The sequence below is a fragment of the Neltuma alba genome, unplaced genomic scaffold (genome assembly GCF_004799145.2).
Source record: "Neltuma alba isolate B1F8T4 unplaced genomic scaffold, ASM479914v2 tig00012535_pilon, whole genome shotgun sequence".
NCBI lineage: Eukaryota > Viridiplantae > Streptophyta > Magnoliopsida > Fabales > Fabaceae > Neltuma > Neltuma alba.
In genome coordinates, this window is record NW_021637000.1 from 515,767 (window position 1) to 537,937 (window position 22,171).

At 37.8% G+C, this 22,171-nt stretch overlaps 4 protein-coding genes across 7 annotated transcripts; all 4 read right to left on the bottom strand.

Moving 5' to 3' along the window:
• Position 1: 1 nt before the first annotated feature.
• Positions 2–9,413, bottom strand: LOC114728363 (GPI ethanolamine phosphate transferase 1). 2 transcript variants are annotated; one of them, XM_028915252.1, is made up of 18 exons: positions 8,861–9,395; positions 8,260–8,451; positions 8,023–8,178; positions 7,441–7,734; positions 5,911–6,128; positions 5,729–5,803; positions 5,274–5,340; positions 4,638–4,960; positions 4,126–4,359; positions 3,850–4,037; positions 3,078–3,219; positions 2,883–2,991; positions 2,682–2,784; positions 2,392–2,581; positions 1,547–1,645; positions 1,401–1,459; positions 856–961; positions 2–518 (listed from the first exon to the last, which is right to left on the bottom strand). In XM_028915252.1, the coding sequence occupies exons 1-18, from the start codon at positions 9,096–9,098 to the stop codon at positions 354–356; spliced, it is 2,958 nt and encodes a 985-aa protein (XP_028771085.1). In that variant the 5' UTR covers positions 9,099–9,395; the 3' UTR covers positions 2–353. The 2 variants fall into 2 exon arrangements, with proteins under 2 accessions (XP_028771085.1, XP_028771086.1); XM_028915253.1 differs by lacking the exons at positions 2–518; positions 856–961; positions 1,401–1,459; positions 1,547–1,645 and adding an exon at positions 2,098–2,148 and having other exon boundaries at positions 8,861–9,413.
• A 1,170-nt stretch (positions 9,414–10,583) lies between these two features.
• On the bottom strand, positions 10,584–11,779 carry LOC114728481 (gibberellin-regulated protein 14). Its single transcript, XM_028915400.1, has 4 exons — positions 11,558–11,779; positions 11,419–11,451; positions 10,998–11,220; positions 10,584–10,925 (listed from the first exon to the last, which is right to left on the bottom strand). The coding sequence occupies exons 1-4, from the start codon at positions 11,618–11,620 to the stop codon at positions 10,741–10,743; spliced, it is 504 nt and encodes a 167-aa protein (XP_028771233.1). The 5' UTR covers positions 11,621–11,779; the 3' UTR covers positions 10,584–10,740.
• A 1,973-nt stretch (positions 11,780–13,752) lies between these two features.
• Positions 13,753–16,273, bottom strand: LOC114728391 (uncharacterized). Its single transcript, XM_028915297.1, has 4 exons — positions 15,832–16,273; positions 15,442–15,495; positions 14,560–14,619; positions 13,753–14,165 (listed from the first exon to the last, which is right to left on the bottom strand). The coding sequence occupies exons 1-4, from the start codon at positions 16,144–16,146 to the stop codon at positions 14,037–14,039; spliced, it is 558 nt and encodes a 185-aa protein (XP_028771130.1). The 5' UTR covers positions 16,147–16,273; the 3' UTR covers positions 13,753–14,036.
• A 637-nt stretch (positions 16,274–16,910) lies between these two features.
• Positions 16,911–21,569, bottom strand: LOC114728390 (uncharacterized). Of its 3 annotated transcripts, none has more exons than XM_028915296.1 (10): positions 21,359–21,569; positions 21,156–21,261; positions 20,778–20,930; positions 20,516–20,599; positions 20,156–20,236; positions 19,349–19,441; positions 19,134–19,277; positions 18,669–18,776; positions 17,678–17,729; positions 16,911–17,350 (listed from the first exon to the last, which is right to left on the bottom strand). In XM_028915296.1, the coding sequence occupies exons 2-10, from the start codon at positions 21,252–21,254 to the stop codon at positions 17,319–17,321; spliced, it is 846 nt and encodes a 281-aa protein (XP_028771129.1). In that variant the 5' UTR covers positions 21,255–21,261; positions 21,359–21,569; the 3' UTR covers positions 16,911–17,318. The 3 variants fall into 3 exon arrangements, with proteins under 3 accessions (XP_028771129.1, XP_028771126.1, XP_028771127.1); XM_028915293.1 differs by having other exon boundaries at positions 20,156–20,242; positions 21,359–21,566; XM_028915294.1 differs by having other exon boundaries at positions 20,156–20,242; positions 21,355–21,566.
• Between the last annotated feature and the right edge of the window lie 602 nt (positions 21,570–22,171).

Sequence of the window (22,171 nt, forward strand, 5' to 3'; positions counted from 1 at the left end):
GTTCGAAAAGGATGGATAACTTTCTTTTCCATCAGAATTCTTTTTTTTGGGTTCACGCATAGAAATTTGTTTGGTCAGCTCAATACAATTCAAACAAGAGGTTAAAGTCATGAAATGCATGTTGTTGATTCCAAAACTATGCTTAGGCTCAATGTTCGGATGGCCTTCATATTGTCCCCAAATCTAAATGATGGTGTGGTCGTAACTCGTAACCTAAACCTATAGGTGAACAGTAACTTAGAAACCCCAAAAAGGAAAAATCTGTTAGACATACAGGTTGGCGAGAAGCTGGGTATGCAATCAGCAAAACTGTCGTATTGATGCAAAGAGGTGAAGAATCATCTTACTGCAAATTAAATAGCCTTCCGAGCAGATGGGACTGCTGAATCACAACGAATGTCCTTTGTGAACATATTTGTGAGGGCAAATAGTAGAAGAACAAAAACAACTTGTGCACTCACGATCCCAAAATGGCTGATGCTATTACCAATCTCCATCCAACTTCCTGTATTCTTCACCTGTAAAAGATTCATTACGGATCACTAATCATGAAAAAGAGATTAGTGGACAACGTAAATCATCAGCTGATTCCACAATGAAAATTTCTAGTCCTCAAAATATCTTTGTAATTAGTGATAGGAAAAAGAACCCTAACCAAAACACACGCACAAAAACAGAAAAAACAATAACAACATCTGCCAGCAGCCAATAATAAAAGAAAGCAGGATGTGTACTTGCAGCCTTTAAGACATTTCTAAATTCTAACCATTAGATAGATCCATGGGAGTTGATATAATGAAATAATGAAAGGAGGATCTGGAAGAGAATGAAATTATCCAGAATAGGATGTTATACCAGGAAGAAGAAGTGAATGGTCATCACGTCTGAGAATAAGATAACAAGAAAGTAACATCCCATCCTTGGAACTTGGTTCAATTTGGTCACCGCACTGAATACACATCTGCATTTCACTCCATCATAATTAATATAGTATTTGACAATTGTTAAAATAATTGTGAAGCTACTATTCTTTCTCTCTACAATTCATTGCAAGCATCATATACATTTAAGATTGGCAATGAAATACAATTTAGTGATTTTTCTTCTTAACATGAAAAAAAAAAAAAAGATCAGGTGACTGGTCTGATCATAGGCAACCAGTCCTTTTTCAGTGATGAGTTAGCCAACCTCAAAGCCAACTCATTGCCTTGATTTTCATTGAAGACGATGGCGATAATCATAGTAAAACCCCGAGCTTTGAAAATAGTAAATAAAATAACATTTCTTTATTTAGTCGGGGCGCATCATCAAAAGTACCAGTTTAAGATAACTGAGTCTCGATTAAATATTGTAGAATATTTGCAAATAGCTCCGCTGGAGGAAGTTGTAGGTCTACTTACATGACAAGCATGAACGGAATAAATAACTTGAAGATAAGAAGGGCTGCCATCAGGAATGGCTGCAATTGCAAGCAATCCATATCAGTTTTCAGGAAGACTAAAGACAGGTAACTAAAGATTTCTTCAAAAGCTCACCAATCACTTACACTAAAGACAGTAATGAATCGATAGACAGATGAAATCTCAAAACTAGCAATACTAGCGAAATTTCCAGTTCCAAAGAAGGCAACATTGAATAAAACCATCTGCAGAAAACAACAGTTTGCATACATGTCAAATTCAAAACTAAATAACTTGTCAGTCTTTATCTGACATACATTGTTAACAAGAAGAACAGCTACGCATAATTCTAAAAGCTTGGTTGACATGAACTCTACTGATCAGGAACATCTCAATAGCATCTATTTTACCATTAATCCTTTAAAGATCTAATTCTCCATTACACCACTCGTGAAGACAGCTCCAGGTTCATCTTAGACAATTTATACAAGTCAATTCATCCACTAATGCTGCACGAGAGCATTTGTATCTGATTACTATCCAGGCCAAATCGTCCTATTGGGTTCCCTCATCTCATCCTTTCTAGCGCTACCCTTGGTCTTATGGTTTGAAAATCTTGACTTCAACTAAAACAAAATCATTCGTGCTTGGAGAACCATGAGAAACCTAAATGCAACAGTTCCCAAAATAACAACCTCACCAAGTTAGCCTGTCATTGTAACCAATTGATCTCTATAAGATATTCCTTCTACACAGGCAAATTATAATTAAATAATCATAAATCTAATAAGATAAGAAACCCTAATTAAACCTCTCAAATTGCTAAGAAAAAATTCAAAGTCATACATCGTAATAGAATAGTTGTAAAGTTTAAAAGATTATGGTGTCTCATCTCAGTTCCTGAACAGTGCTAGCAGCAAACGCGTCTATTTAAAAAGATCATTCCAAATGAGGTCATAGGGAAATATACAAAGAAAGGAATAGGACTTACAAAGACCATTGGAATTCGCACATCAGATAATCGCAAAGACCTATTATCAGATCCAAGAATGAGATGATTCTCAATGTTTTCAGTGGAAGCTGAGGACCTACTCAAGATATTTAAATTGAGAATCGTGTTTTCAAATAGTATCCATGCCATAAGTACAAGAGCAAGAGCAGCATAAAATACCGCTTCATATCTGCACAGGTTTTACAAAGAAAGAGATTACAAAATTGTATGCTCGCAATACAAAAGTTAAAGGGAAGCCAAAACCAAAGAAGCTGCTGAATAAGATGTACCCAATGGAGAGAAGAAGAAATGAGGGCGCAAAGCCAAGGAATATCGAAGTGAGACGGGATAAGAGGCTATTTGCTGAAAATAGTGGTAGCACCATTGACAAACCTAAGGAAAGGAGGTCAACACAACTTAAGATTGATGCTAGTTTCCATAATTAATGCAAGATAATTTATGATTAAGGTGAAAAAGAATCAATAGTATACCGGCAATGGACCAATTAATCAACTGGTGTAATCCATGCAGTTCTTGCTTCTCAGTTCTGTGAGACGTTGATATATACACCATCATAGAAGAAAAACCGACTAAAATAGTCTGGTCAGGACAAAAAATAGAAATCAATTAATATTTTTGAAATTATACATGATTGAGCTTCCAACTTAATTTGAAGGAAAAAGCACCTGTAAGTAAAACAGAGCCGAATGCTTGGGACTCTTGAACTCATGATTACATATGCTAAGCCAATACTTATTCCCTCCAGCATTTAAATCTAACCATCTTGCAGCTATTCCTATAACAATTATCACTGCTCCACTAGCAACTCTGCAAACATAATAATTGAAAATTTTATGTTCTAAGCACTGTTGTTTAAATTCAGTGTGTGTGACTGACAAACCACTCCAAAAAGAAGAAGATAAATAAATCCAAAAGAAATAGAAGACAGGTTCAGTAAAGACGTATGGAATGATTTTTTCAACACGGATGACTGAGGAAATTATCCAACCTTTGATAGAACAAAAAGTAAATAACACATTTTGATAATGCTGAAGTATGGGTAAATGTGCATATCCATGTTAACAATAAAAAGAATACCAATCGGTCTTTATTTTTATTTATGTTCATGCTTGTTCAATTTGAGGGTGATTGGCTTAGTGGCCTACATCTACAACAAATTGCAACCACTGTGTTTGAAGCAAAAGAAAAAAAATTCCAAGTAAAATTCCTCATCTAGTCATCTACATAGCTATACAAAGTGGAAGTAAATATTAGCTTACATTTCTTGTATCGCTCTGGAATCCTATAAATATGAGTCCTAATAATAATTCCCCGTTAATAAACTAGTTTCATTTGCTTAGCATTATTTATACATGTCCCAAACCATAAGCATCATAGGAGTAAAAATAAATATACGATGAAGTAAAATTCACCAGCAAAACTTGATTATGGACTTACACTAACTGATTGTTGTCGGGAATTTCTGCAGGCATCAACGTGAAAAGAGACAAGAACCAACATGCAAGGCAAACAAATATTGGAATCCCTGGTCTCCAGGACATTGACTTGAAAAGATAAAAAAAAGCAGAGGCCCCTGTAATCAGGAAGCACCAAGTATAGAGCTTCCTTTCAGTGAAGCTGTGTACCTGCAGAGGGAACCAAATAGCTTTGTTAAGATGGAGTATCACTTTACAACACTTCAAAAGACTAAAGAAATGTGTTTAACATTCTTACCAGGAACTCAAGAATGAAAACTGAGAAAGCAGTAATAGCTAGAAGCTTAATGATATGATTCACTCTTCTTTCAGATAAATGCTTCCACAGTGCTTTTAAAAACCGATATTCACTAACTATTTGCATCCACAAAAATGATGTCATTATCACGTATGCATGATAAAGAGGAGGAGAGTGCTCCATAAATAATAGAAAAGACATTATCCCCATTACCAAGCATCCAGTGAGGTGTACCTACAAAACAAGATGCAGGATATAATCAATTGGCAGCCACAAAGTAAGGAAAAAAGAAACGAGATCAGAAGGAAATTGGTTGAAGCCAATCATTTCCAGCTAAAAAATATGATCAACTAAGTCTTGATGCCATTCACACATTCTCATGGATAGGATGGCATATGTGTCTCAATGACATCTTTTATTTTTCTTCCACTTGACATGATAATTACAGCTTTGAAGAAATTGAGATAGCCAATACTAATATTATGGAAATGCCAAGATTACAAAAACATTACTTTTCCAATTTTACTTTTCTGAACTGCTCGCTCCATTCCAAAATTAATTCCTGGCAATGAAGTATAAGACTGCAGCACATGAAGAACAAGATAAATCATCCAGCCACAGTACCCAAGGGTAATTACAGTCATAAGCATCAGCCAATCATAAGTTTGAAAATATTGAAGTCCTTGCAATGCCAAACTTCTTAGGTTTTGGGACAGCTCCATTGCAGCTTCATAATCTCTAGCCGTTATCAGGCCCTCAACATTGTCCAATAGAGAGGAATGGTGAGTGAGTGGCTTGAAGGGCTTAAAGTAAAAAGAATGTGACTGCTTAATATCTGGAATATGTCAATGAATACAACATAAATAAGTAATTCTTAATCACATTCTCCTTCTTTGTTGTCATCAAGAGATATAGAAAAACCAAACTTATTGGTACTTCTAAATGGAAAAGATAGGACAACTTACTCCTAAATTCGCTCTTAGCTAATCTTTATTGTATTGTCCTCGTGAATAATGGGTGCGCCCCATGACATATTCATATTTAAAAATAAAACAAATTTATTTCAAATTTTGAAAAACTTGAAAGCACCAAGAATCAAGCCAGTGGAGCCAAAGTGAGTAATCCAATTCCAAGGCATTCAAGGATACGAGATTTCCGAAGAAACTGGTTGAGAATCTCTTTTGTATTGGCCAGCACAGCTTCAACTTCTTCTGCCTAGAGCATAAGACAAGATTGGAGTCTTTGTTAGATCATCTATCCATTAGTGCGTACTGCTCACTCAAAATTGCTCTTTTTTTGTTTTTGGGTGGGGGGGTTACAACTGGCAAGCAAAGCTTGGAAAAAAGAGAAAGAGAAAACTAAACTAATTCCTACTATCTAACGTCAAAAATGCATATTTAATCTCTAGAAATCAATGTAATTCTTTGCACTTATTCATGTAAGGCTTGCTAGCATATCCTGTTCCCACAAGATTTTTCAGATTAATAAAAAAAATAGTAATTACCAGGTATTCCACTGAATGAATTAAGCAACACTACATCTTTGTGGCATTCATGAAAATCAACAAAAAACTCTCTATCAATTAGAGCTAAAAGGATGATACCTTGGTCATATTGATATAATCTAATGGCAGACTTCCAACAGAATTAACAGGACATGGCTGGCCAAGAAGTGTTGACTGCAAGAAAATGAATTAGCATCATCAGATCAATGAAACATATGGGTGATTGGAGAATTTTACCTTTAAAATTGGAAAAGAAATCTTCAATAAACAAAATGCTCGACCATTAGGGGTGCAATATCAGCTTGATTGACATCAACCCTCTCTAATCCATGCAGGCCCCATTCAGTTGGTGTCGGTGTGTCATGTACATGGTCGTCAACAAACCGAAAACCACAGTCACTATGGTTGCTGCTGGAAATTGGCTTTGGATATTTAACACCAGCTCCCCAAGCAACAAGGGGAGTATCAGTATTTGACGGATGCCCATCTCCATGGCTTCCTTTTAAAGAAAAAAAAAAAAAAAAAGAGACCGTAACTATACCAGCTTCTCTATTTCAGTACAGCAACAAAAGTCCCCCCAGGGTCTGGTTTATGTGTCTCATTTGGATTTAGGTTTAAGGAGATTTATTTTATAATAAAGGATGCTCTCCATTTCTATCCTGAAGTTCATAGGATAACCTATTACATAAAGCTTATTTCCACCCTACATTTGAACTTTTGAATCTTAAAGAACAAGGAAGGATAGCAAAGGAATTACTCTTTATTTGCAAAGTAAGACATATTTGTTTCGCCAATGCCAAAATGGTAAGTGAGATTCTTAGAGTGTAATAGAGAGGGTAGCTGTGATACAGCTGGGAAAACAATCTAAGAACTTGGAAATGAGATAACATCATATCCAAGGCGCGGACCAAGTACGAGTTCAACTGAGAATATAAAGAAGTCCCAGGCCATGAAAGAAAAGAAAGCTGCCAAAAGTCCAAATAGTGGGAAATGGAACGTCATATTTTCCCAAAATCGAATCAATGGCTTCCTTCTGTAGGGTGAATCCAGTATTATTTGTGAATTAATAGGCTGATAGCCAGGAAAAGGAAGAGAGGAGAGGTAAAGATAAAGGTAAATTCGACGTGTCAGCCCTTTGAAAGCATAAGCAGTTCTGACACCAATTGTTAACCAGAGTACGCAGCCTAGACACTAAAAGCACTTCATCACTATGGTTTTCCAAGCAGGTATACTGGCAGTGCACGTGTCAGAAAGAGGTAAGATTTTGGTGTTTTACAAAAATACTGTCCTTTAACTACGAGGAAACAAGGCCAAATGCAAATAACCCTACTCAAATAAAGGGGTTGTCCGTTTACCTCTCAACTTTAAAAGTAGACCAAAGACTCCATATACCTTTCATTTGTGCAACATAACTCTGTTAAAGTTTGTCATACAAAAGGCCAATGCTACTGATGCATACGGGCCTTATCAGCAAAGAAGTATACCCTCATCCCAAATGGGAAAATAGGGCTTTTTGTGCTGAAAAACAAGGAAGGAAATGACAACAGAAAGTCCACATTTGCCACGGGGTATGCAAGTTGGGCTTATTTTTCTGATGTCTTAGCATCTATATATAAATCAAGGGGGCTTATTCTGCATTTTGACCGAGAAATAAGCGTAGTATAGCACATCAATGTTACTTAAATCTAGATATTGCGATAATGATATGTCAAAGTCCATCCCCAGCATGTTTCAAGAACCCATACTGAAATTATTAAAGATGAAACCATAAGAAAATCCAGAGATGAAGCTGGTACAAAATATATTCCAACCTTTGTCACTCATCCCATGATCTGCTGTAAAGATGTAAGCTGTACGGTTGTCCATAAAATAATCTTGAACAAGATTATAAACGCTTTCGGCTACATGGTCAACAACTTTAACATTGTTGAGATAGATGGAGGAATAAGGCCTATGTGCATGGCCGTTAGAGTCACAACCAAGTAGGTGCAGGAATATAACAAGATTATCCTGTAGAAGTAACTCCTTCAACTTTGAGTCTTCCCTTGACCTATTCAAAAGGCTTCGAAACTGATCAAGAGACCACATGTCCAAAAAGGATGCGTCTGTGTTAAGAAATTTGAGAATGTTGAATCATTAATTAAGCCACTGAAACTGAGCATTAGAAGAGTCGATATAAAAGACATATGGCAGATAGAATATTAAAATAAATAATCAATGATTTTGAAAAATAGTAGTAAGGGAGGAAAATACTAATATATGGCAAGTAAAATATAAAATAGATAGAGAATTTAATTGAGTTTCCTGATTCTACTCTACTCATCAAAGTTAAGAAAACGTAGAAAACGTTTCTATCATTTAAAAAAATTTGACTTCAGAAGCAGCTGGCAGACCAGTTGCAAAATCTTCAAAATCATGGGGATAGGAATTCCAAGTGCTGTGTCGCAAGCCGCCACAAAATATGGGAACTATATCAGGACTTCCATAAGAAATTGTATGCCGACTTCTGTTAAAGACTGAATCAAATTCAACAGGATTGGCCTTCCATCCTGCATAAGACGTGAGGCGTCTTTTAGTGGACGTGAAGCCATTGAGTTCATCAAAAGGCTGGAAGGCAATAGAAGACTCACCTTTTGTCACTGCGCTAGGATCTTCATAAAAGCCAGCAATTATGGAAACATGACCAGGTCTTGACTCTGTTGGAGGGCGAGCATGAGACACTCCCCAGCGACCTTGTGTTTTGATAATGCTTCTTAAAAATGGTGCTCTGTAATTTCCTTGGGCATCCGGCTCATAGAACTTGTCAGCACGCAAGCCATCAGCTGCATTATAATTTGAGTTTCCCACGTTAAACAAAACTATACTGACATGTTAAGAAAATGTTGGCTCCCAGCAGGAGGTTTATATCAATCAATTAGGAAAGTTCAGAGCAAAGGGTGGCACTTAGGGACTACTTCACCAGATATACCCAGACAATGGTAGAAATTCAACCTCGCTGGCTGAGACTTTAGAGTATTTTATCGTCAAAGAAAGCGCAAAGTTCAAAGCTAAAAGGCTGCATGAACTGTCTATTGAATCGAGACGAGTACACACCACAAATATCCCCTTTGCAAAGAACGCCCTTTAGCGAATAGCTCAGTCCATAAAAATCACCAACCAAATCCCAAGAACACAAAAGGAGACATTTCATACAGACAATTCCACAAACAGAGATGGCACAATAGATCGTACCAACTAGAAGAACGAGACGCTTGGCAGGGGCAGTGAAGCGAGGAGTGACGGGATCTATGCCATGAACAATGGGGGTCTTGAAATAAATATCGAATATGCTGAGCATGTAAACTGCATGAAGAATCACCCCCAGTACTACCAGCCATCTCTCCCGCCTCTTCAACCACTTCGTTCTACTAGTTGCCGCCACTTTCTTTCCCTGGGCATCTCTGCTGCCCAAGATCCCATCGCTGCGCATTTTCTATCTCTCCTGCTTCGATCAAGCTTGTTACTCACTCTGTCCTGTTTTTGTTTTCCTTCGGCTTGAGAAACAGGATTTGAAATTTTTGGCCCCCAAAAAAAAAAAAAACCTTGTTTCGGCTCGCCAACTAATTCCTCAACCCAGAATGTAGGAAATTGAAATGACAGAATTTCGCCCAAGGTTCTAATTTTTGACTTATTCCACTCTTCTTTGGTAAAATAGTATACGCGTTGATAAACGCTTCGTTTACGTTCCACCAACAGCTATACTCATCGTAATTCAATTCACTGAGATGATTTAAAAACATCTGAAAAATTAAATCGGAATTATCTATCGTCCCTCCCTTTCTCCCGTTTGTGTCCAATTGATAACTTCAGTGTGAATTCTAAAGCGAAGGAAACTACATATACGGTGGGAAAGAGCCCACAGTGGGTAGAGTACTGAAAGTTTGAACTGCAAACCAATTAATTTCAAGAGCTAAGACGAGATTGTGCATGCAACGAAATTCTACACATATTTCTGTTCTGGTCGATGCCCGAATGGCTGTATTGTATCCATTTAGATGGGCTCTCATCGTATATTCGTATCGGTAATTCGGTATTCTGTCACCAAAGACGAATTTAACAAATTTCCAAGAGTTGAGTTCAATAAATAAAATGCAAATAATATCTTATTTTACCTTGATTTTTTTTGCCAACAATTTTACCTTGAATAATAACTCATCTTGTTATTACATCGAAAACAAATCAGAAGAAAAAAAATCTTAATTACGCTCGCCCAATCTAAAACAGCATGTCTGATCTTACAAAAGGAAAATAAAAAAAAATTTCAGGATCCAAGCACAATAGTAACACTCAGGAATCTTATATCAGAGCCGACTAATTACAGCAATCTAAACATTAGAAACACCACGACAAACACTAATCCAAACCATGAATTCAACTGTCATTAACAAGCCAAGCTTTAAATCGAGTAAAATTCTTGATCCAAGTGTAAACTTTGACTTTTGGGTTTAATTCAAGCATCATTTTTTTCATTAAAAGGCACGCATTAATGGCCTGTTACAAGCAAAATCAAACGGCAACCTCCCACCTATTTACATGAAAATTTTCGTGCCAGTAAGGCTGATAATTCAAGCATCACTGGAGAAGCTGACAAGACGCAGAGAATATTATCATCTCCACGTAATGTGGGCCGTGTATGTGAACATTGGCTGTTGCTTGAGCAAGGCGTAGAAGTAAACCAGAGCGCCAAAATATTTTTTAAGTTGCGCAGAATCCAATCTAATTGGGCCGTGCCATGAACGGACAAAACACAACAAAACAAACGCGTACGTACATGTCCCTCACAGTTCTTAAATCAACCAAAAGCGAAAAAACACATGTCGTTGCAAGGTCATCATTACCAAACGAAATGAACTAAAATTACGATGTTGGAACAAATCTGGTAGTAGGAAACACAACGCAAAGCAACACAGTGTGCTTTCGTTGAAGACGAGGCACTTGGACAATAGTCTAGTATATAAACACACATGTGAGTCCTCACTCAGTAATTATGAATGAAGACTCACTAGTTTAGTACGTAGCTAGGAACAGGAAAGTAGGTAAATATATTAAACGCAGTAACGTGAAGATCAAGGCTAGGGGCACTTGTAGCGGTTGCCGTGAGTGACCATGTCGGTGTAACATTTGCCGCAGACTTCACGGTTGCCGTAAGTGCCCGGAGGAACACACTTGCACCGTTCACAGCAGGTACTGCATGCTCTTATGCACACTCTCTTCCTTGAGTGCAATTGGCACCGATTCTCACACAGTGGCACGCAATCTGAAATTACATTCATATATTACGATTTCAATCATCGTTCATGAGTATATTAAACATAATGTTGATTAGTACCTTTGTTTGATCTAACTATGGGAGCTGCTGGAGCCGGGGCTGGAGTTACAGGAGCATTTACTGGGGGCTGTGGTGCCGGAGCCACTGGGTGCCCCGTCGTCGGTGGAGGGGTCGGTGCCTTTCCGACTGGGGCAGTTGGAGGAGTTGACGGCTTCGGTGCTGGCGATGGCGTAGGGGCTACCACAGGAGCCACCGCTGAAACCGGAGCTTTTGTATACTTATCCTGTTTCAGATACCATTATGTAGAAAAAGCCAGACTTTATGTAGAAAAAGAAATCATGAAAGAACCAACAAAAAACACAACCGTTAATTCAGGGAGCATTCAACTTTCTAGTATGTGGGGATTTTCTAGTCATTAAGACGGAATCAGAGAATGAGAGTAACGGATCAGGGTTTTGTGTAACGATTGGCGAAGCTATACCTGATTGACGAGATCTTCGTCATAAGAAGAAACCTGCATATGACATAAAGAAAAGAAGGCAGTATTTTCATGTCAGGACACAGAAACTCTATTCACATTTAGTTGTTTAAGCTGAGAGGGTGGAGAGAGTTAAGCATACCTTTGTAATAAACAGAACCAAAATGCCCAGCAGTAAAAGAGGAGATTTGGAGTTGGAAGCCATTCTTCTTCTTCGGAAGCAGAAGCAGGACAAGAACAAATTACAGATCAGTAATGTTATTGCCGAAGCAAAAGCAGGGTGCGGTATAAATAGAGGCACTTCAAGTAGAGAGAGAAACTTCAAACCCAAGTTTTGATTGCTGCATAGAGTGATACAGTACAAATAAATTTTGAAGATGCAAAGGTGAGTAATAAATGATGCATTGCTGTCCCTTTGCAGACTGAAAGATCTTAGAAACCCACGTGGTCCCTAACACTCTTGTTAATAAATTAGCATATCTATTTCACACAAGAGTGGGTAATGCTATAACCATCCTATGCTTCTGGCATGATACCTGTCTTTAAGAAGTCGATTGAAGAGCCATTCTCTAGTTCATGACAGCTTGACTTATCTTCTGCGTCATGACCCCACAACTCGGTTTGACAAATTTAGCAGTCAAAATAAATGATACCCACTTCAGATTCAATTAAGTTTAGGGTCACTTGCTTGATCACAGCTAATAAGCACCCTAACCCACATAACCAACAGAGGAGCAAGAGTGGGCCAAAATAATGGCTGTCACTGGACGGGTAATTGTGGCTTTTCCTTCTCTTCTCTGCTTTTAAGCCAACTTTATGAGGATGGAACAGGACTATGATACATATCACACAGCTCATGATGACAGAGAGCGTGTTTTTTTATCCTCTGGCCAAATACGGTAACTGTGAATCAAGATGGTAAAGTTTCACGGGAGTTTTGAGAGTTTCGTAAGGTTGTGGGAGCTAACATGATATGATTGAAGACCAGCATGGGCAGGAGTATTTGTACGCTCTGGTTAAATTATTGCCTTGGCCTTTCAAATATTTCTGATGACGGAACAAGAGGGAACAAAGGTCACTCAAAATAAGACACGAAAACATAGAACCACTATCAGGTCAAAAAAGAAAAAAGAAAACATAGAGCAACTAGGGTGGTCATCAGCCTACTATACTTGAAGTAAATGATCTTACGCAATGAATAATGTTACTCTTGTATATACAGTGTTCTTTGCAGCAACTAAGCACGAAAGTTTTGATTTTTAATACATGATGATAATAATAATTATAGTGTAGTAGTTGGACAACGGTGGGGTGAAGATTCAGGCAAAATAATAAATTGGAGTAATGATACACTGAACCTAAGTGATCAGTGTCATTAATAATAATAGTCCTAAACCGGTAATAATATAGATAGGCGCCTGGACTGGATTGATTCATCAACATCTGAACCGAGGAGCCCCATCCCCTGGGATATTTTTAAGGGCACTTTAGTTAGGTTAAAAATCATATTGATGTCCGCGAAGAGAAAAATGGTACTGGCCCGGGCAGGGTCCTGGCAAAGATATTTATGGGAGACAGCCAGTTTTTGGGTCCCAAATGCAGCATTCAGCTGAAGGATCGCGAAGGACGAGAATCAATGCAGGGTGCTGTTGGAGGGTAAAGAGGGATCAAACTATAATTTTAAAAATAATTTTATAATATATAAAAAGTATATAAAATAAATTTTATCTTGATTTATATAAAATTATTTTAAAAAAATATTTTTAGGGTTTCCAAAGACTCCATAAATTTTGATTGAGCTTCTATTGCGTCCCTTCCCAATACATGGGTCCTCTCATATTACCAAATTTTGATTTTTATATTCGCAATATCCAATTAACACCTCGTTTGGTGGCCCCTTGGAAAGCATTATTACTGCATTGTTTGTTTGCTTGGCCCAAATGCTCTGCAGTTTACCGAGAGTAAAAGGAAGATGAGCTGGGTGCCGTGTGATAAATCTTCATATTGTTTGTCTGCGCTTTGCCAATTATAAATTATTATATTTGTTTTCTTCTCCCACTTTCTTTATTTCCTTATCATTACATTCCCTTTACCAAGCGGATAAAACGCGACTCGATTTTTACCCATTTATCACACGGCTGACGAGGCAAGGGAAACAAGTGCAGAATCACCCCATTCCTTGTATTTAATATCCACGCTAAGTGTCCACATTTTAGCCAACAAAAAATATTCAAGCCAAGCAAAAAATTACACTTCTTAATAGTACCAACATTGCTTCAAACTCAAATCATATACTACGTCCGGTTCTATATAGCTTATAAACGAAGTCTTATAATTAAAACCAGAAATAGTAATTCGATTTGGCTGAACTGAATTAATTTAAGTTCGGCATTACAGCTTGATTCAACCTACCACGCTTAGGGTATGACTATGTTGACACAAGAAAAGAAATTTTCTGACTGATATTTTCTCTCCAGTAGTTTAACCTAATCGTCAAACATCTTTATAAAAAGAAATTAATCAACACCGCTAATTTGGTTTAACCATGCTGGAATGAACGTAGTAGGCTACAATCTGGAAAAATTGAACTGTTTTTGTCCTCTAAACATGGCATATCAAACCTAAGCAGCTGCATCCTCTTCATCCTCAAAACTCAAATTTAATGTCTGTAACTTAAAGCCTGAACCCTGTATGGTTTCTACCAGACCCGAAGCCACACCTGTAGCTTGCACTGTGGTCTGTTTTTTCAACTGCATCGGAGCACAAATGGTTAGTAATGTCAGTGAAGTACAGCAAGGCCATATAATGCTTACGTTTAAAAAAAGAAAAAAAGAAGAAGGGCATACAGACAAGTAAAGACAAGCATCTTGTTTCATACTAAGTTGTCTGTCATGAGCCCATGTTGAAAGGTATTAAGTTTGACGCAGCATTTATAGTTGAAGGCACACTGTTTTTTGACCCACAATCGCCATTGAATATTGAGGCATTTGAGGATTGCATACCAAGCAGATAAGTTTATATGGTATTGTAATTTAAATCCTGTTGGCCGCTAATTCTGATAACGCATAATAGGATAACAAGTATAGTTGATTATTAAAAGGAAAGAGCAATCATCTTAATAATACTTGAGTACATTAAACAAACCTCAACACTTGCGATTCCCTCAATAGTCTGAACCTTCAAATCTCTTACACCCTCCATCCCCTACAAAAGTAGGAAAGAACATTAATGAGCGAGTTTTGAGGTCAACATACTGTTAGAAAAACGTAGCTAAAAAATGAACAAATTATTTCACAGAATAAAATTAAGTGAAAGCACATGCTAGATTAAGCTACAGTAGTTGCAACAAACAAGAAACATATTGGCCCCACTTCGTTCCCATGGTGAAAGCAGCATATACCATTTAACAATGAAGACATGTCAAATTTACATGTGTAAATTTCAAATATCGTAACAGATTACAGGTTCAAGTACAGGTATGATTAAATTATCTTGTTCTTTCACATAATATTCCAGTGTGATCCTTCATTTTTCTACTCTCCACCTCCAATTCAAAAACAGGGTTGACTATGGTTCCCCAATTCCCTCATAAATTATCAATCATCCATATACATACAAAATCTTATTGCGATCCCAGGTTGACTAGAAAGTATTGAAATACCAAGGACTGAATATTGTAGCCTTATGACATAAACACAGACAGACTTAACAGGCTATTTTTAATTGGAAATTGATGCAGAATATGTCATAGCTTGATTAAGATTCCAAATCATGGCATGTTGTCAAAATGGGCAACTCATTAATATTTATACCAGCACCAACCAACCAATGAAACTGTGCTCGTGTCTTTAAGAGTCAAAAGCTATGGATAATCATTTCACAAACTAGATTCCAATAACAAGCAAGCAACACCATCAGCACTGCTAAGTTCATCAGGAAACTCAGAGAGAAGTATTATTAGCATCAAAACTATGTTGAAAGAAAAAGTGGGAAAAAAAAACATTTAACAATGTCAAATTAGTTTACCTCTAAGGCCTTAGTGACTGCTGGAATGGCTGATTCACTCAGTGTTCCCTCAGCCTCCAAATTTCAAACAGGTAAAATGTAAGTGACACATAAAACAATACAAACCATGAAGTTTATAAATGAAGGCCTAATTGCGACTGCATATACAAACCATTCAACCGACAGAATTGGACTATTGGAGCATCAAAGAGTTTTCTGGTCAATTTCAAGGCCATGATAGCCAACAGAAACTGTTACTTGGATAAGTGGAAGTGAAGTTTTTCTTTTTGGAGCAAAATCAACGATAACGGGAATAGAATTAGCCCAATAATTGAATTGTCAATAATCAAATGAGTTTTCACACGGGCATTATAACAAACAGCTGTTGGTCGAAGTAAAAACTAGAGGTACCTGAAAGAACATGGTGAGAGTATCCGATGGGGAAACGGGAACTACAACGGGTTGCTGTTCGGAAGACGATGGTTCTTCTTGTGGGTCGTCTTGTTGCTGCGGAACCTGTGTTTCTTCTTCTACCGCCTTCACCAACCTGAGTCTAGGATTCTTGCTTCTCAGCTGTTTCAGAGCCCCGTGGGTGAAAGTTGAAGTGGGGATAACACAAGACTGGGAATGGACATTTTGAAAAGCCAAGGATGGAGAAGGACCGGGAATTCTGCGAGTGGTGCAAAATGGCAGGAGAGACGAAAATGCCGATATTGCGACCATCATGAACCACTCTGCGTTGCCGGAGAAGTGGATGGAACTCACAGTTCAATTTGTGTGCCTCTAAGGTGGTCTTGCAACGATGTCTCCCTATCCCTTGAGCTTTTCTACACTTTCTCCAATTAAAAAAGGCCACGTAGCTCGTACGTGTCACGCATCTAAATACCAAACGGTAAACGGTTCTAGCCCGAACTAAAAAAGTGTTTGACAATCCTCTAAATGCTTGTTTACATGATTTTTGGAGTGGAACTTCTTATCATAATCCGTCATTAGAGACCCGTTATGCAACGAACTCTTTGGCGCGTTATTGATGCTACTACTCATCACCCGCTTTTACGCGCGTTGAGATATTTTTCCCTGAAGAAATCATCATTAGAAAGGGCCTTTTAGAGACTGAGCCTTGATTTTATTTACAATTCTAATTTTTTAATTGTTTCTTTTTGCAAAACAGTTATTAAAAGCTCTTCTTTCTGAGAGCGAGCGAAACAAAAACAAAAGCTTATTTTCAGATCGAAACTGACCTTAAAATCATTCATTAACAATTAACAAGTTAACGTATAATTACAATTTCTCTATCAACAAGAACCCAAAAAGAGCGTAGTTTTCAGTCTTCAATGTTTCCCAAAAAAATATAGGAACACCACCAAATCGTTTCCATTTTTCTTCCATCTGAAAACAAAAAATGACAAAAACCGATTGCAAAATAATCAACCAAACAACTTTTTCCGTTTTTCGTTTTCGAAAACAATGAACACCTTTTAGGATGGAAATCAATAGAGGCCCAAAAGAGGGCGTTAGAAGTCCATTCCACGAAAAAAGTTGTTTGCGATGTTCCTCCTTGGACTGGCCGAAAAATCTCGCATCCCAGAACGAGCCATCCTTTCAAATTCAACACAGAATGATTTGGAAGATAATGCATCATCAAAAGGCTGATACAAAAGCTGTAATGTAGGTAACAGTTTTGGATAATGCATATACATGTCACTTGACCAAGAGCCGAGTGTCTGATAGCCAGGGACTGCACATAGATAGAGCCATAGCGGGACTAACTATAATAACGGCATTTGTGAGAGAGAACCACATCTATTAGGGGCCAAAATAGGGTTTATCTATATATTCATAAATATTTAACATGTTCCTTCACCTACTTAGTTTTCCTCTGGCATAAAGCCAAGGTATTAGCACTGACAATCTTCATCGACCTGGCCAGCTGCAAAAACATAGAAATCAATCAGCTTTTTCTTCGTCCTAACAAATGCAAACATATGAACATGCCCCGGTTGATAAAATGTTCAGTTGCTCAAAATGAGATGGATGGATATCTTAAGGAGCAGCATTATATTGTCCAATTATATCATGATGGAAAATCAGGTGAGTATTATGAGCTGCTTTGGCACACATTTTTATTTTGCATGCAGTGTAAAGATTCTCAGTAATTAAAAATGCAAAAGAAAAGGAAAGAAAAATAAAGAATTCATGGTTTGAACTTAAGAAAATAAGACAATGAAATACAAGACTTGTGGGGATAAGGCTTTACCTCTGAGATTTACGGCCAAGTTTGCTTGGACATCAGCTTCAGAATTATATTCCTTAAACGTGAATAAGAGTATGTTATTCACAGACAGATTACCAGTGAGGTGGACACAAACTTAAAAAAGAAAACGATAGTTGCCAGCAAATCAAACTACAGAGAACAATGGTCATGTTTCACGTAGTAGCCTAATGCTATTTGCCAGCCAAGACTTTGTGAAGACCGGAACCATCCATTTCATTAGCAATAATTCAGATATTAAGCCTATGCATCAAACACTCGTGGGAAGAAGCATAGTTCTTAAAACTTCTCAGAAAAGATAACCACTAAAAGCTTGCTTCCTCAATGGCTTTAGCCAGTGAAGCAGACTCGTGCCCTTTTTGGAGATTGCAGCCTACGTAGGTTTTAAAGTGTTTCCTGGTGGAGGCAAGCTATGGCTAGCAGAAGTGTTGCCTGTGTCCTCGCCTTTGAAGCTGAGGAACAAATGGTGATTGTTAACTGTTCAAGGAGGAGGAGGAGGAGGGAAGAGGCGGAAGGAGAAGCAGTAAAGAATGACCAGTACTCCATAAACTTGAGCGCATGAGGTATGAAATTCGAAACAAGTAGATATAAAAAGAGGGAGGCATGAAGAGGAAATTTCTTGTATAGCATTTATGGATTCTTGAGCACTGATGTATGAGGAGGAGGAGCAGAAAATAGAAGATGGCCAGGATTATACAGCCATTTGAACCATCCATTTACGGCCTGGTTTTCTCGCTACTCTTGGTATACAGGGAAGTTAATAAGCATTAAACAAAAGTAATTGCACGGCAAATGCATAATAAGAAGAGAGTACCAATCCTGTCTAAGTACATTCCAAACAAGGTGAAATTCTCGATCATGCTAGTAAAATGGGGCATTCAAATTGGAATCTGCACAACTTTATAGGTAAACAAGGAAAGGGGGCATTCTTCTAAAATTGTCTGAATTTTAAAAATGGTAGAGAGCTTAAAATTACCCTTAGAACATGGTTAATTTGGAATGATAAAAAATTATTCGTCAGCTCCTTGGCCTCATTACATAAGAAAGCCATATTTGCATTTTTGGTTTTCCACGAACCCTTCATCTGTCACAAAAGCGATGAACAAAAATTAACCAGCAGAAAATGTGCAATAAATACAAGGTAAATGGTAGTTTGATTTCAATGCAGTATTATATCTAACATTTTAGAAGGATTTGAATTAAAGGAATCCAAATTTTTTCATTTGATTAGGGCGCTAATAAGGTATAACGTGATAGCTAACTTCAAATAGTCCTACAAATGTCCATGTAAACACGTCACGCTTTCCCTCTTTCCTTGATTTTAATTTCATTACAATCAAATAATGCAACATCCAAAAATCAGTGAGCAGGGGATGGAGAGCAATATGCATAAATTGAACATATGAAGAATGATGCACACTCGACAAGGGAAATGACAAACCTGATTGCAGACAAGCAGGGAGTCTCCTTGGACACGGATGTGTTTATATCCTCTCTTAATGGCATGTTTCAATCCCAAAATTAGACCACGATATTCAGCAGCATTATTTGTTGCTAAGCCCACTCCCTCGCGCAAATGACAGACCTATGCAGGCAACTCAGTGAGCCATATTCTGCAAAGAATATTTCAAAACAAATCTTGCGTAGAATATATACCTTGCTTCCATCTTCAGAACGCAGCACAGCTCCTGCACCAGCTGGTCCAGGATTTCCTTTTGCAGCGCCATCAAACTCAATAATACAAGAAAGCTGAGGATATGATACGTCTAAGATTCATTGTTGCAATAATTTTTTAGAAAAGGTACGTCATTATTACATTAAGGAATAGATATAAATTGAAGGGGGAAAAAACAAGAAAAGAAAAGAAACACCGCCATAGATGACAAAACCCGTATTGAGCAATAATATTTTTGAAAAGGTATGTCACTATAACCTTAAGGAATAGATATAAACTGGGGGGGGGGGGCCATTATAGATGACAAAACCCATATTGAAAAAAGAGGAAAGTTCCACCGTCTAAAGGCAAAATGCCTAAGATTCAAAGGGAAACAAACTTTTAAAACATTAACGAAAAATTAAAGACCTACGGACTGATGCGTGCGCTACCACCAGGTCTTACAACTACAATGTATAAGAAAGCTTTATTGTCATTCAACGGGACATTATTTTTTTTTACTTTTGAACATATTCTGACCCTGGTACAAATCCCAGCCAAGCCAACCAGGCAAGCAAAGACAACTCATCATTACATGAGTTCTCAGCCAAACTAATTGCTTTATTAAATTAAATCGAAAGTACACAAGCATAAATTATACATTTTTGATGTACCAAAAACGTGAGCATGCACTGAAATTAAAGCAGCTACCCTGGGATGTAAACCATCTGGAGAATGCCCATAACACACACAAAAATACTACCAGAATTTGATGAAGAAAACGTACTGATATTAACAAACCAACTTACACAAGCCAACATATCTGATTGAGCTGCATTAAAAATTTGATGCTTCTCAGAATTTGATGAAGATAACGATGATCCGACAACCTTTAGCTAGACAAGAAGGGGAAAGAAGACATATAGTCAGCACACTAAAACTAGGAAAATGATAGTAAATCATAATTTAGCGTCCAAATTATAGGATTATAGATTTTACGTCATAATTTAAATCCTAACATATCTAAAGGTAGTTAGACGACACAATAGACCTGGGAAATGCTTTGATCTTCATATGAATAGTGGCCGCTGAACGATCCAAAAGCGTGCCATGCTATAAATAACCTTGAAGTGCACAATGTTTGTTTTTCATTAACATTGACCACTTACATTATTATCAGGTTGATCAGCCCCTCGCAACACCTTCGATGGTAAATTTATCCCAAATGATTTTCCTCCAGAATGGTATGGTTGCTGAAAGAAAATTACAATTCGTTTAAGTTACCTTTTTTTTCAATCTCAAGATAGCAGGAGACACAAATTTCACAAGGTCTGGAGTAGCAAAAGGCAAAGAAAATTAAGACTTTCACAACAGTAAACCGACATTATCGTCGCATCAGACGAAAAGGAAAAGCGCCTATAGCACTCGAACCTGGTAAGGACAAGCAACAATTCTTCCAAAAAGTCCTTCGCTCACATCAGCGGCGCTGATAGAGTAGGCAGCCCCCCTAACCCCGTGTGAGGCAAGGTGCTCCTCAGCTTTCTTTGATAAAGAATATCCTTTATAAATCTCCAAGGAGCCAACCTGTTGGAAACTTAGAGCATGCCAAATGTGAGTACTCAAATGGGAGAACATAACCAAAAAAAAAAAAATGCCAAGAACCTAAAAACAATCCTACTAGTTCAGTATAGTAGTGATAACGAAAACAAAACATCCCATAAACTTGATGAAGATAAAAGCCTTCCGTACTCTAACGGGCAACCCAAGACCAAGATTATGCGTCAAACAAGTAGGCTTAACAGTACTTACAGAAGATGCGAGAAGAACTTGGATGTCACTCAAACTCTTGTAAATGCCAACAACGTCACCCTTCCTGACGAGGTAGAAAGCATCCTTCTCTTCCGACATTGGAAATCTGCAAGCAAGAGACCAGCATCTTAGTTTTACAAAAGGAAGAGAAAAACACACTCAATTAATGCCAAAAGAAGTTGTTCATTGCATGATCCACCAACCCAGTTCCAGAGTCACTGATGATCACCGCAAGACGTAACGCCCAAAATCGACCGACGGGGAGAAAACGTTAAGGAGCGACGGCGATGGTGATACAAATTTCAAAGTTTCAAACTTTTGAAAGAGAGTGAGAGTGTTCAGCCCAAAAAAGAAAAAAGAAAGAAATAGAGTGAAAGTGAAAAGCTGAAAAGACAAGTCGAGCAACGAAAAGTAGCCTCGGGGAAGGAGCCTGGCACTGTGAGATCGGCGGGAAGTGACGGGAGAGCGGAGACTCAGTAACGTGTTTTTGTTGTATATAGCGTCTGTGGAAGCCCACTAAGGCCCATTAAATTAATTAGGCTCGCTACTTGGATCCAGCTGGCTACAGTCGGACTTTTTGTTTTTGCCAGCAACTACAGTACTGGGCTTTCGATTAAAACAATTCAATCATGAGGCGCAGGGCTTGGATCCAGCTGGATCCAAGCAGTACTTCTCATGATTACATTATGGGCCTTCACGGACTATTCATTGACCTTACCTACAAAAGCCCGTTACTGTAGTCAGCTGGATCCAACTCTTGGGCCTCGTCAGCAAATTAATGATTACTTTTCCTTGCTAAAGCCCAATAAACCTAACCTCGTTCCTATGATTCGCCACGCTTTTATCCAGATGACAAAAAAATGAAAAGACACTTTTATCCCCACGGATTTTCAAGTTATTTTATTCTTTTAGTAAGAAGAGATAATTGTATGTTCGAAAATGAATTTGAAATCTTCACCAAAAAAGAAAAATATACTCCTCCGGTCCTTAATATAAGACCCATTCAACTAATTTGA

What these genes read in the sequence shown, in the direction of transcription:
- LOC114728363 (XM_028915252.1), bottom strand. Translation starts at nt 9,098, where the DNA reads ATGCGCAGCGATGGGATCTTGGGCAGCAGAGATGCCCAGGGAAAGAAA. An exon ending in GCGTCTCGTTCTTCTAGTTG is followed by an intron (nt 8,452 to 8,860) that starts GTACGATCTATT and finishes ATTATAATGCAG; the next exon opens with CTGATGGCTTGCGTGCTGAC. An exon ending in CCCGACAACAATCAGTTAGT is followed by an intron (nt 3,220 to 3,849) that starts GTAAGTCCATAA and finishes TTATGTTTGCAG; the next exon opens with AGTTGCTAGTGGAGCAGTGA.
- LOC114728481 (XM_028915400.1), bottom strand. Translation starts at nt 11,620, where the DNA reads ATGGCTTCCAACTCCAAATCTCCTCTTTTACTGCTGGGCATTTTGGTT. An exon ending in TGGTTCTGTTTATTACAAAG is followed by an intron (nt 11,452 to 11,557) that starts GTATGCTTAACT and finishes TGTCATATGCAG; the next exon opens with GTTTCTTCTTATGACGAAGA. An exon ending in CATAGTTAGATCAAACAAAG is followed by an intron (nt 10,926 to 10,997) that starts GTACTAATCAAC and finishes ATGTAATTTCAG; the next exon opens with ATTGCGTGCCACTGTGTGAG.
- LOC114728391 (XM_028915297.1), bottom strand. Translation starts at nt 16,146, where the DNA reads ATGATGGTCGCAATATCGGCATTTTCGTCTCTCCTGCCATTTTGCACC. An exon ending in CTCTCACCATGTTCTTTCAG is followed by an intron (nt 15,496 to 15,831) that starts GTACCTCTAGTT and finishes TGAAATTTGGAG; the next exon opens with GCTGAGGGAACACTGAGTGA. An exon ending in CAGTCACTAAGGCCTTAGAG is followed by an intron (nt 14,620 to 15,441) that starts GTAAACTAATTT and finishes CTACTTTTGTAG; the next exon opens with GGGATGGAGGGTGTAAGAGA.
- LOC114728390 (XM_028915293.1), bottom strand. Translation starts at nt 21,254, where the DNA reads ATGTCGGAAGAGAAGGATGCTTTCTACCTCGTCAGGAAGGGTGACGTT. An exon ending in TTGTTGCTTGTCCTTACCAG is followed by an intron (nt 20,600 to 20,777) that starts GTTCGAGTGCTA and finishes ATTTTCTTTCAG; the next exon opens with CAACCATACCATTCTGGAGG. An exon ending in CCCTGCTTGTCTGCAATCAG is followed by an intron (nt 18,777 to 19,133) that starts GTTTGTCATTTC and finishes CTTTTGTGACAG; the next exon opens with ATGAAGGGTTCGTGGAAAAC.